Source organism: Squalius cephalus (genome assembly GCF_949319135.1).
Source record: "Squalius cephalus genome assembly, chromosome: 22".
Classification (NCBI taxonomy): domain Eukaryota; kingdom Metazoa; phylum Chordata; class Actinopteri; order Cypriniformes; family Leuciscidae; genus Squalius; species Squalius cephalus.
The window spans coordinates 6,165,436-6,179,829 of NC_137143.1; the positions used below are offsets into that span (position 1 = coordinate 6,165,436).

At 36.4% G+C, this 14,394-nt stretch overlaps 1 protein-coding gene across 7 annotated transcripts in view; it reads right to left on the reverse strand.

Annotated features, from left to right (window-relative positions):
• Positions 1-14,394, reverse strand: part of fhit (fragile histidine triad diadenosine triphosphatase) — a 338,996-nt gene that overhangs the window by 217,801 nt on the left and 106,801 nt on the right. For all 7 annotated transcript variants that reach the window (XM_079857654.1, XM_079857656.1, XM_079857659.1 and 4 more), the window contains one exon: positions 10,286-10,407. In XM_079857654.1, the coding sequence (XP_079713780.1) occupies positions 10,286-10,391 (106 nt within the window). In that variant the 5' untranslated portion in view covers positions 10,392-10,407. The remainder of the gene's footprint in view (positions 1-10,285; positions 10,408-14,394) is intronic.

Here is a 14,394-nt window from a genome sequence, read left to right on the forward strand (position 1 = left end):
GTTGAGGTAGGCTAGTGCTTTTTGTCCCTCTCTGCTATTATAGTTTTTCAAAATGGCGGAACGACATGGAAGCCTCCTTGGACTTAAGATAAGAAATTCTTCGCTTACGAGGATAAGTCAGATCATTGGCAGAGGTAATTTTACACCAATTAGGACATATTTATGAAAGACATTGATTTTAGCTAATAAAATACTTAAAAAACTACACAATGTAACTTTAAAGGTGGGATCAGTAGTTTTTGAAATGTTCTGTTTGGAAGTTAGTTGGTCTGACACAATAACAAACGTGTCAGCCAATCAGCATTAGGGGACGTATGACGGTGGAGGAGAGAGAACGATCAAGAGGGAGATTTGGACTGAAGAAAGACTGTAGAAATAGAGACGAGACACAATACAAAGAGAAAAGCTCAGAAGACATCCCTGGAAAAATAAAGGGTTATGTCTGGGCAAGAGCTTTAGGACCCGTGTTAATATTAGACTTCTTTCAAAAAGCATTACAGACGAAATCCTAACAACACCGAAAGTTTACCGACCCCAAGGTTTTGAATGGCAGTAAACTAAAATAAAATTAGTTAATACATGATGATGACCATGAAAAAATAACATATTTATAAATAAACATAAGCTTAAATAATAATACAAATGTTGCTCACTGTTAGTTCATGATTAACGTTCATGACTTTTATTAGTTCATGATTAGTAATTCAATATTTATTTAATAAATTCAGTAATGTTAACAGATTGTAAACCTTATTGTAAAAGTGCTACCATAACTTTAAATGCAATTTAAAATAAAAGTAAATAATAATAATAATAATAATAATAAATTACTAAATGATAATTAAATAATATATTAAAAAATAACAAATAAGAATTTTAAAAATAAAATAACATATGTTTTCAGCAGTAAATTGTATAAATCTCTATATACTCTGTATTAATTATGGTTCATGGATTTTGAAATTCAATCACACAATTTTAAAGTATAATAATTAAACTATATTTGACATTTTAAAACTTAAATATAGTCACCTAAATATTACACTGTATGTCCATGTTTACAGTACAGTACAGTACAGTGTGGTTGTCAATTGTGGTTGTCAATTTTTTTTTTAATTCAGCAGAAGACAAAAGTTCCCATAAAAAAGATGGTCAAAACAACACCACTGACTGAATACTCAAGGCTGTTGAAAACATGCAAAATAACACAAGCCACGATAGAAGCGTGCATTTCTAACCGAGCTGAAAGAAAGCGTCCTGCCAGGCAGGAAGAGTAACAGATGGAATATTCATCAATAGAACAAGAAGGTGAGAAAAGAAATCAAATCTTATGCGAGGATCTTAACCGCATGTCAACGGCACACTGTCGTCGAGAGGGGAGAAAGACCACGTTACCGCTCGTCTCTGATGCCCTGAGTGCACGTTTGGGGCTGATCTCTTATAAACACAAAGGAAACAAAAGCACATGATTGACTCGAACGGTCCCCAGACCCCTACAGGCTACAGCTGTAGACCAAGGAGCATTTCAATGAAGCCGTAATCCCTCAGCAGGAGTCTGAAGCTGGGACTGCAGATTTGATGATAATGCCATGTATTGTTCTAGCATCACTTTCAAATCTTCTATTTATTTTATTCATTATCTCATTCATTTACTACCTTGGGAAACTAGCAAGAATATTGCTAATTATGAATTTTAATAGGATTAGCGGATCTGTTGGCATCATCTCATCATCTTGAGAGTATTGTGCAGCCTAATTCATTCAGTAGAGAGACGATTAATCAACTGATGTGACTTGTGAGTGTTCTGCTTCATAAAGTTTCTCAGAATTCATAGCCCGGCTCATTTTATTCCAATAATGTCGTTTGCGAACCTGCGGTGAAATGTATGATATGAAACGCCATTAGATGCGAGTTCGACCTTCACATCTGCCAGTGAGCAAACTCTTGTTTAGAATAATTAATATTTTACAGCAGCTCTGAGAAGATGGGCCGCTTTATCAGCGCTGATAGCATCTTTCAATGTACAGACGCTCTTTGTAAGAGATGCTGCTCTTTGTCTAATGGACCGGTATGCTTTCCAGGAAAATGAAATAGATATAGGCAAGAAGGTCTACAAAGACACAGGTAAGATGTACTGAAACAGATATCATGTTTTATAGTAAATCACATTCTAACTTCTCAGCAGAACAAATCTCTGGAAATGCATGCTAGGGTATCACAGCAACCCTTGTAAAAAGGCTTTATTTTGCAGGTTTATTTATTTTTTATTTATTTTTGTTCAATAATAACAACAACAACAATAAGCCTAGGTAAATCTGCATTTACAAAATTATATGAAGAAAAAAGTGACATCAAAAACAATTCTTGAAAAATATATTTTTGCAGTTAACTTGCATTTAAATGCTTTTTTTAAAATACAAAATAAATAAAAAAAACTCTTGCTAAACTGCTTCTTTTGTAAAAATGCTTCTTATATTTGTATAAAAATACATATTTACAACATAATAACAACAACAACAACAACAACAACAACAACAACAACAACAACAACATAGATAATTAACAACCTGCTTTTAAATGGTTTCTAAAAAAATTAAAATTCAATTTGTCTGCAATATGAAAAAAAAAAAATGTGTGGAGAAAAAAAAAAAGTGTGTAAAACAAATGCCTTCTACAATCATAGCCTATATATATATGAGGTGTCCTTTCTATATAGTGTCACATGACAAATATTATGTACAGAAGCCTAGATCAAGGGAGTGACACAGCTTACCCCATTCTCACCTACACTATATCATCACCCCAATAAACCCACACAGTCATGCAGCTTAGAGCTGACAACGGATTTTAGCTGAGGTGGCAAAATTGTCATTATCATACTAATCCAATTTGCGTTGGTGTTTATGCTCACATGTTCAGCAAATATTTACATAAAGCAGCATTATCTGGCAGGTGACGAGATTGAGTGTGCTGGATAATGAGGGATAGAGCACTGCTTTTCCAGTGAGACATCAACTGGGACAAGGCAATATTAGCATAATATAAACATAATGAGTGACAATACAGGGAATGAGTCAAAATAAATAAATAAATAAATGCTTTATAAGATCAACAAAACTGCAATCAGCGAATTATCAAGAGAGTGATCTTTACCTTTGATTAAAAGTGAAATACACCAGTGTGTCAGCAAGCCCATTAAGTCCAACTTGCCTGGCTTATAGTTCATTAAGCAATTGATTTGATGACTGCGAGTGGTTTATTCGTTTTAGAGTCGCTTTCGCAATCTTTTTAAGTTTGAAATGAAATTATGAAGCTAACTGCTTTTGTTGGAATTATTGCTCAGTATCAAACAATGATAGGTATCAAAATCAGTATTCATACACTGCCACTCAAAAGTCTGGGGTTAGACTAGAAAATTGAATGCTGAAAAATTCTACTTTGCCATTACAGAAATAAAAGATTTTTTTAAAAGACAGTATTAAAACAGAGATGGTACTTGAAATTGCAATAATATTTCAAAATATTAGTTTTTTTGCTGTTTTTAGATCAAATAAATGCAGGTTTGGTGAGTAAGATTTCCTGTGTTTTCAAAAAAAATAATAAAAAAAGTCATATTTGTCTAAATATATATTTTTGAAAATATTTATATCCACAAAAATATCATTCATTGATCTGATTCACATCTGGTAAATTTAAATCAGATGTGATATAAAAAAAAAAAAAAAAAAAAACAGTCTAGTCGTGAGTCACATAACAATGAAGGATTGAAAAATTACGCCGTTTCACACATGATCCATTTGTAGTAATACATTTTCATGTCAACCCATGTTTATTTTGATCACGAACAATGCGCTTTCACTTTAGTTCAGTGAGTGCAGCACAGAAAAATAGACTCTGCAGAAAGGATTGCGGAACTGATGCATTTGCACCGCTTTCTGCAATGCATTGCCAGACCGCATACGTGTGCAGTGTGAACGCACTTAAAAAAAAAAAAACGGGAAAAAAAAAACCTGCATAGTACTGCAAACAGATCATGTGTGAAATGGACGTTTGTCTAATAACGTGTTTTGTAGGAAACTTAAAAAGTCATAAATCTCCAACACATTCTCATCCTAGGGCGTCATATACTGACGCTTTTGACATTTCGTCTTCATCGAATGTACATGGCACCCTTTAGCGTCAATATGACACGCACAGAGCTTTGTTCGGTTATGGTTAGGTTTAGGTCTGGGGTAGGGTTAGGGTTAGACCGCTAGGAGGCGCCTTCTGGCCCATATCTACAGTATCTGCGTCTCATATTGACGCTAAAGGGTGCCATGTGCGTTCGATGTAGACGAAGTGTCAAAAGCGTCAGTATATGACGCCTTGGGATGAGAACGGGCTGAAATCTCACATTAGAAGATTGATTGATTTACCACCCAGCCTCAATCAGTGCAGTTCTAGATTTGCCTGTGTGTACTGTAAGATCTCAATGTGAGATCTAAACCTTGACAACAAACAAATCAGTAAAATCCACGAAAAACAGGATAGCCAGCAGATGTCAAAGTCTTAAAGTGACCCTATTATGCTATTTTAAAGGTTCCTCATTTTGTATTGGAGTCTCCTACAATAGATTTACATGCATCCAAGGTCAAAAACTCTATAATTATCTCATAATATACATTGCACATCACCTCATTTCTCAAACAGTCTCCCTAAACCCCTCCTTCCACACATAATTCATGCTGGTGCTCGTGAACGGAGCTTCTAAATTGTAGTCAAGTTTGATTCCATTGACAATAAGTGTCTATTTATCATGTTAATGTACCCAGAGGTTCCAGCATCTGCCAACAGCTTAAATAAACACTATTACAAAGCTAATGGAAGATTGGTTGAGCCAGGTGTTGAAGTCTGACATAAAAAAATAGAAAAATGAATTAAGAATAATTTTTTAAATGTCAGACTTCAACCCCTGGCTCAACCATTGCTGTGGTCTCGCACAACCAGACATATTCTGGCCTAGAATTCTGATTGACATGTAAAGTGATCAGTAGTTCAATCACGGTTCTGTTTGCTGTAGCCGACTTCACGAGCAGATACGTCTGAGAGCAGTAAAGATTTTCTGTGTTTGGTCAATGAAATGCTATGTGGAAATTGTCAATGGACTACAGAAAGAACATCATATGCCCCCGCCGCCATATCAAACACTACTTGTGGTAAAACAAGACAGAAATATTGTTGCAAAGAAGTTTTGAAACAGAAGATAAGTGTGTGTGGAGGAGGAGAGCCAGACAGACTAGCTTATACCTTTCATGTGGTTATGTGTTGGGATGTGGACTAACTTAAATCACACCAGCTAAAGCCTCAGGGATTTTCCAGCGTAGCCCCAGGCACCCGCTCCACACACACAACTCTGTGTTTCAGGTGTCATACTGATGTTCAAGAGCTGCCGGGGAGCTTTAAGATCTTTGCCAAGCGCTGTCTACCTCTCCAAGCTCTTCTGAACTGATACATGTACAAAGTGAACAGCTTTGATACGAGACAAAACCTGCTAAGCCCACCAAAAGGTGTAGAGAGCCAAGAGCCAAGAAAACAGCACAGACTCTCTTCTGCAACACATTCACCATAACTCAAGAATGATCATATCAATCTACAAATGAACAGAGAATCAAAGGGTTCAACAATAAATAAAACAAACAAATAAACAAAATATATTATAATAATATAAATATATATTGATCATTTAGAACTGGTCAACATACAGTATAATCAGCTAAATGAACATGAACATATGCCTATGGTACAGTGTAGCAAATAATCATATCAGCATCAGTAAGTAAGTAAAGTTTATTTATAGAGCATAAAATCACTGTCAGCTGCTGATGTTTCAGAATGGGGAAGCACAGATGTCAGTTTTTAAGAGGAAAACTAGCAAACAATGATATGACACTCAAACGGACACATAGGCTCGTTTGGAGCGTTTGTTCTGGAACCTGCAGTGTTTTCTCCCTTAGTTCGATTTGTTTAGGCATATTGACTTTATGTAGCCTTCCAGTTTGTATTCCCACAGCATGAAGGTAAGATCTTACGGATTCTGACAAAAATCTTCCCGGGCTACTGACATTTGTTATGACATCCGCTTTAAACACAACAATGATCATGATAACTCTACAATAAGTAAATCCACACCAGCAAATAATTATTCTTTGGCAGTGATGCCATAGAAATGAACAGAGCTAACGCAAAAAACAGAAGTTCAAAGAGAAAATTCTAAAGATGACTGCGCGCTTGTTTCTCTTGTGCATAAGGTCTATGAACATGGCGATTGCACTCGGATCTGCACCAAAAAGTTACGTTTGAGATGGTCTCAAACAACGCTGGTCTCAGCCCGCTTGAAAACGAACTCTGGAGCGGATGGCTTGTGGTTGGAAAGCAGGCTGTATCACAATCTATGATGAGTAATTACGTGTGTTGCATGAAAAGCAGCAGTGTTTGTTCTGCTAATGCCTCTCAAAATCAATCGAGGATTAACCCGGAGCAAAGACGAAGTGAAATGCCTGTTTGAAATTTGGTCGGATGAACATACCTGAGCCTCCAATACATGATATAATGTTCATGAAACATGCAGATGGTTGCTCTGAGCACAACAGATATCAGATGAAGTGAGTCGTACTGTTTTTATTCACTTTTAACTTTAATATTTGGAATGTCCCCCTTTTGCAGCATTACAGCAGCACATCTCTCTGCCATAGTGTCTATATATTTCTTCTGAGAACACTAATGTTATCCCATGCCTTCTGCAGCTGAAGCCAAAGGCTTTCCTTTGAATGTACAATAGATCTGTCCAGTTTATTTTCTCGCCCCAAATCTTCTCGATGGGGTTGAAGTCTGGGCTTTGACAGGGCCAGTCCATCATTTTCAATATTTCAGCAAATTCCTTTTGTCGCAGGTAGTTCCACCAATAGTTAGAAGAATGTTTTAGGGGCATTGTCCTCTTGGAAAATAGCAAATGAAACCTCTTTAATATGCCAAGTGTTCTAATAACTTTGGCCACCACTGTATTTCAGAACAACTGTTCAAAACACATAAAAAGATCAATGAACCCTCGATTCTTGCTCAAAATTATAAAATAATATACAGGGCTGTCGAGCGATTAACCTTTTTTTAATCTAATGAATTAACGGATGTGCAGATTAATCAGACATCAACTTTGGCTGAAAAATTACCCCCACAAGATCATTAAAAGTAATTATTGTGTTAAATGAAAAAAGCATCAAATAGATAGCCTGTTACAAAAAAGTAAATATTTGTTATCTGATTTAACTTAAAATTGTCCTCATTTACTTACCATTTGTATTTATTTATTCATTCATTCATTCATTTTATATTAATGAAGGATAAGCCGGAATTTCATGCATTAACATTTACGTAATTTTTATGGTAATCATCATTATGCCACAAATGCTGTTGATTGAGCTGAACTTGTATTTAACCTGGAACACACTTGTCACTTCATTACATACAAAATATTAAGAGTAGCACTAAATTTGGGTACACAGGAATATTAATAATGAAGCACTACATTACAAATTCCATTGATAAACATACCATTGTTGCTATTCTGATTAAACATTAGGGGAACTTCACTCTATATGCCTCTTTTCTACACAACAGCAGCTTTTCCTTTTAGCTCTCATGTGATTGTTACTTCCTGTGCCATAATGTTTCACGCCGCTTGGACTGCGAGAGTAACAATTAAATAATGCTAATGCATTGCTTATGCCCTCCAAACACTGCTGCTTCTTGTTGGGTTTTCGGTTTGTGCTGCAGTGGCCTATAATGCTGTGAAAAATTGCTTTCCATCAAAAGTTAATCTAAACATAGCGGCTTATATAAGACAGAGCAGCACTTGAAGATCTTTTTCCGCAAAGCCAAGGACTTATTGCTATTCGAAAAGAGAATAAGGGCATTATTCAAACAAATCAGCAATGGAAATCATGCAAATGTATGCAAGGTTTGCATTTGCACGTTGAGCACTAAGATTAATAGACAAAAAAAGTATCCGCCTTTTTTTTTTTTTTTTTTTGAAGCAAAGCAAAAAAGAGGAGAATGTATTAGGGAGCATTTGATGATGATTCAAGGCAGTTTGCTTTTCATGTTGCATGCATCGGAGTCAGCTTCTGAAAAGAGTACGACTTGTGTCCGCAAGATTTAAAGAGGCGCACAAAACTGGAATATCAGAATGATAAATTTAAGCTTTCAACTAAATAAAAAAATATATAAAAAATCATCAAATGTTTTCCATAATATGGCAATTCATTTACTGCAATTATAGTTCCATATAGAAATATCTGCCAAACGTAGTAATTCAAAGACTTTACATTATTGCTGCAAATTAAATCATTGAATGTATATTGCAAAAAGTGGCTTTAGAAGTCAATATATTCTTCATTTTGTTTTATGCAAATGCATGAAAGTATATACAAATACATTATCAGGGGCATGATTAATTGGACTTTTTATGTTACATAACTGTGTGTGTGTGTGTGTGTGTGTGTGCGTGTGTGTGTAAAAATATATTTGAGCTGTCAAATCAATTAATCACGATTAATCGCATCTAACAAAAGTTTTTTTTATATATAATATGTGTATATATTATTATATTTTATAACTATATGTATAGTTCTCTCCTGAGTTTGCCGTAACAATATTTTAGCGCCATTTACTGGACATTTAACTTTGAAATTGTCGCGAAACGTGCACAACGCAACGTATTTTGCGTTTTGCAGTAATGTTGCCTCATACGGGTTTTTTGGGGGACTGGCAGTTTCTTTGTAAAAGAAAGTAAGCAAATATAAATATATATTATACACGCACTAAAAGCGCTTTAAGTTTTTTACGGTACAGATGAGTGTGCATATGGCATCGTTTTATTATGCTGGAGTTTGTATGCATCACCGCAGTTCTGAATTTAAATGTCCGATGTGCCGCTAAAAGCTTAATGTCCCTTTACGTTTTAAAATAACGTACAACTACTGTACACTATACCCTAAACCTACCCGATAGTGTTAACAAAAGCAAATGTGACATAAAAACACAAACGTAACCACGGCGTTTTAGCTTGTTTTTGAACTCTGGTCTTCGAGCTCTTTTATCGTGACTCGTCTTTCACGGGATTCGTACCCGAGCTCTCCGCATCACAAGTACAATTCTGTACCAGCTGAGCTTGAAAAGCCGAACATATGGAGCTGTGTGTAATTGTGTGTGAAAACGATTAAAAGTGCTTGCTATTTTGCTGCCTCTAGAGTTCATTTCTGTTAGAAACTGCAGTGATATGTAAGTATTGGTGCGTATTTTGCGTTTGGCGTTGTTTTTCCAATGAGCCTGTGCTGGAAACTGCAGGCATTTAGCTTAATCTTAAGGGGCTTTCGCACCGGAGGAACCTAGAACTATTGGCGGAAGTACCCGGATTTTAGCGTGTTTGCACTGCAGGAACTAGGAACGATTTTTGGAGGAACTAATTTAGCTCCTACTTCAGAGTAGGGTCTAAACCAGCACTATAGGAATTACCAGTGACGTTAGTGTACGCTGATTGGCCGAACGCACGCGAAACACAAGCACCCGCCATTTTTAAAAAACGCTATGTAAACACACAGATTATAGCCTATATATTTCTGCTCAGCAACACTGGACATCAACCACATGGCAAACGCAAATAACGTTTCATTACTGTCTACTTTCTACGTATAACAGTTCTATCTAATAACGTATTAGACAGGACTGTTCGACACATCGTAAACTAATGAACATGGAGAATGCGAGTGCTGTGTGCTCAGGCTCTGGCATTCTCAGCACCGTCAAAATAAAAGTCCCAACAACAAGCGCGACTTACGTCACTTCAGAGTTCCAACTAGCGGTGCGAATGCAACCAGGAAAATGTTCCTAAGGGAACCATTAGTTCTCGGGGAACCACCCTAGTGGCTAGTTACTAGAACTAAGTTCTTAGAACTACCCACTGCGAAAGACCCTAAGTTCATTACAGTTCGAAATATACCAGTAAATTGAAAAACTTTTAGCCAATCCAAAAGCTTTCTTCCCAAAGATGACCTGTTCTGAAAGGTTGTATCACAAACATCTGCTGATATGGCCTAATGCGAAAGTCAGACCAAACAGAACTGCTCTTCTGAGTACACTACTGTATATACCACAGTAAACAGAGACAACAGGGGAAAGACAGACAGAAAATCCTACCTTGCTTCACCTCAGTGTAATACCCCAGTCACTATGGTAAACCCGAAAAGGATACGGCCAGGCACGACCGGCTTTCGGTTGACAAGTGCGAAGGACAACTCCGTCTTCAAAAACACAGCAGAGGACTTTATGATGTGCTGCCCAAAGCGTAACGTAGCCATGGCGGATCAGCAATTTCTGTAAGACAGAGATTCACACAGTCAATGACAAACAAAAGTGTCCACAACGAAGAAAAGGAAAAACATTTTTAAACATTTATTTTAAAACACATTTGGCAGGCTCTTTAAATGTACCCTGTTGATTTCATAAGATTTTGAAAAACTTTCCATAATTTTCAAGAAAAGTTCCAGTTAAATGTCAAGTAGGCCTACAGTATATAGTAATATTTCACTTACACTTTGAACACAAATTATATATTTTCCAAGGTAATCTCATTAAAGGGTTAGTTCACCCAAAAATGAAAATTCTGTCAGTAATTACTCACCCTCATGTTGTTCCAACCCCGTAAGACATTCGTTCATTTTTGATTGAATCTGAGAGCTGGATCACTCCTCCATAGGCTTCTAAGACATTATAACTTGCTGGCCCAGAAAATGCATTAAAGACATCGTTAATATAGTCCAAGTGACTACAGTGGCTCAATCTTAAGTTTATAAAGCGACGAGAATACTTTTTGTGCGCAAAAAAAACCCAAAAATAACAACTTTATTCCACTATTCATTTCCTTCTCTCTGGGCCTCGAGTTTTTTCACGTAGTATAACTGCGTAGCGCGTCTGTGTTGTACGTCACACGCATCACACACATGACCAGCGTCGGCCAATAGTGAGCCTACGTGTGACGTACAACACAGAAGCGCTGCACAGTTATACTACGTGAAAAGACTCGAGGCCCAGAGAGAAGGAAATGAATAGTGGAATAAAGTCGTTATCTTTGTTTTCTTTGCGCACAAAAAGTATTCTCGTCGCTTTATAAACTTAAGATTGAGCCACTGGAGTCACTTGGACTATATTAACGATGTCTTTAATGCATTTTCTGGGCCAGCAAGTTATAATGCCTTAGAAGCCTATGGAGGAGTGAGCCAACTCTCAGATTCAATCAAAAATATCTTAATTTGTGTTCCGAAGATGAACGAAGGTCTTATGGGGTTGGAACAACATGAGGGTGAGTAATTACTGACAGAATTTTCATTTTTGGGTGAACTAACCCTTTAAGTTTTTGGGTTGCACCAAATGCCATTTTACAACCTGAAAATGTCATAAAAACGTCAAATGATCTGATATTTTATTGAAGACCTTGACATAGTCATGAGGGTCTGCAGGAATCCTCGCTATGATATCATTTCCTGTTGTATGTTGTTGTTGTTTTTCTGAATGTTTCTGTGTGTTGGTTGCACCACATGACTTTGATTTGGCGTTAAAGGTTTGTCCAAATAAGTAGTGAAGCAGTTTAGATAAAATAACAGTAATATATAATAACAGATAAATATACATTAATTAAATTAATACAAAATATAAATAAAAATCGATAAACTCATTAAAATTTTTCTTTACATTGTTTAACTGAATGCCTTTTTTGTTATTTTTGTATCACACTGAAAAACAATCTGATGTGGGATTTACTTTGAAACAATTTGCTAGTAAATTTCGTACTCTAAAACGTACTCTAAAAATATTTGTTGTTGTTGTTTTTTTTGTTGTTTTTTACTTTGTGAAACAATGTTAAGGTACATTTTACAGTGCACCCTAACATCTCAAGTCATTGTATAAATTGCATTTATTTTTATTCTTTTTAATGAATTAATAGTTTCAAACAATGTCATTAGCCCAATAGTTAAGGTTACCCTAGAAAACTGATATGATAATCCTACATCATGTTAAATAAAGTTTTTGTCTACTCTTTTAATTGTTTGAGACAACATTCTGCATTAATTAGAAATTCTATGACATTTCTTCACTCATTTCGGTCTAGATGAAAGGCATCTCATATAGCAAGACTTGAAGTAAACAAATTGATGGCGAGCTATTTTAAAACAGTCTCAATGGGAGATGTCAATGATAAAACGAATATCTGAAACAGCGAGAGTTCAAACAAAGAACAATCTATAAAGCAAAAAAAAAAGATGCATCTTGTCGCACTGGGAGGGCTTTTTAACGCCCACAATTACAAACAAGTATCGACCAAGATCAGCGGCCTCTTGCTAAATTTAGGCAACTTCTCCAGGGAATTTCAGTTCGCATTGATCAGCTAAAAATATATTAGTGCAGTCGCATTAACCATCCCAGGTAGAAATAAAAGAACAGTTCAACTGAAAAAAAAGACAATTCTGTAATCATTTACTCACCCTCATGTCACCCGAAACACATTCAATTTTCTTTCTTCCATGAATGATGACAGAATTGTCATTTTTAGGTGAACTATTGCTTTTAACTGCTTGTAAACACCTAATTTGTCTCCTTTTTTTACCAAGCAAAACAAATGTCAAATCAGTTCTGCATTTACTGTAACATAAGGAGAAAAAAATGGCACAAAATAATTCATTGCCATGATTTTCCTTATAAATGTAATTATATGTAATAACCACAGGGAGTTGGGTTTTTGTGTGTGCATGAATTATTAAAATGGGGTTAAAATAACCTCACAGATACACACACGCATAGGTGCACTCAAAATGACCCCACACACATACACGCACATGCATGCATGCAGAATTATTCACAGGCGTACACAGAAAATCGAATATTCTTTCTCTCTAAACACACACACACTCACATAACACATATAATTAAGGAAAACATGGAGAAAAGGACTCATACTGTGCGTTTGGACGCTATCCCAAAGGACGAAATCCAAAAAAAGGATGAAAATGAAGAAGAAAAAAACAGGAAAATGGAAAATGTGTGCATACCAGCTGTCTCGGGCATTAGCCTCCTAAACAGATTCCAACAATTCCGCAATTAAGAATCACAATGCTGCAATTAGCGTGTCGCAGTTTGCAATGACCTAATTAATGTGCATCTCCCGTGTGCTTAACAACACGCATTTGGCATTTTGTTCCACGTCAGGTATGGCAAAGCACATGTGCGTGGATTGAAGTGTGCAAGAAGCGGCTCTTCCGCTGTGATCTGATATCAACATTTCCGTCAAACGTGCTTGTGACTCTGCTCGCAGCAGTGGCGGTCACGCATGATTCGCTGGGCGTGCGCTCGGCCTGCATTCCACGCAGCGTTATTGCGCCGGTTACGTGTTTAATCCTTATCTGTAACCTTGACTGCACAGATTGCTGCTCCAGCGTGTAATCGGTGAAATCCAGAAGCCTGCTCGCCGCTACTGATACATCAGACACAATAATCCCTAAACTAATTCAAACACACACACACACAGCCAACAATGTAAGGTTCACCCAATGAAATTCAGCTCAAACATTTATTTTTTGTAATTTTGTTTTCTCCATACAGTATATTGAATTTTTCATTATTCTCCATTAAATAAAGTGCTCCTGTGTTGTCTTAAATCACATCACAATCATATCGCATTCATTATTTCAAATCTCGATTGTTTTTGTTTTAATCAAAATATATAGGTACACATATCACTTACAAATTCGGCCTTTCTTCTGTCTGTAAATATCCTAAAGCTTTTTATATGTCAGAGCGCTGCTTGCAGCCCCAACATGTCATGACCCCTTAAAACAAAAGGTTGACTGCATCTCAACACCTCCTTGTTTTACACAGTGGCCTGTAAAGACATATCGACCACTTCCCCCCTGTGGAATTGAGCTCAGGTGTTCATAACTGCAAAGCCACTGAAATCCCTGTGACAGTATGAAACACATACAGGAAACATTATATCCTCCATCGGAATACAAAACACAGAGACAAGGTCTTTAATGCAGATGTTTCAATCCACTATGGCCTGATAAGCACAAAACGAATGTGAATGCTGTTGAAGCACTGGGTGCTTTCTCTACAGCAACCATTTATTTGTATTGAAATGTACAGGACTTCAATTACAAACTTAATTATACAGTTGATAACAATAATGGAAAATGGAATGGGTATGATACATAAAATTCAAAAGAGCATGTTCCCATCTTTCCAGAGCTCAAGGAGATGAGTTTAGTGTGATGACATCAAGCATATATCAAAAGCAGACCTTAGGCTATA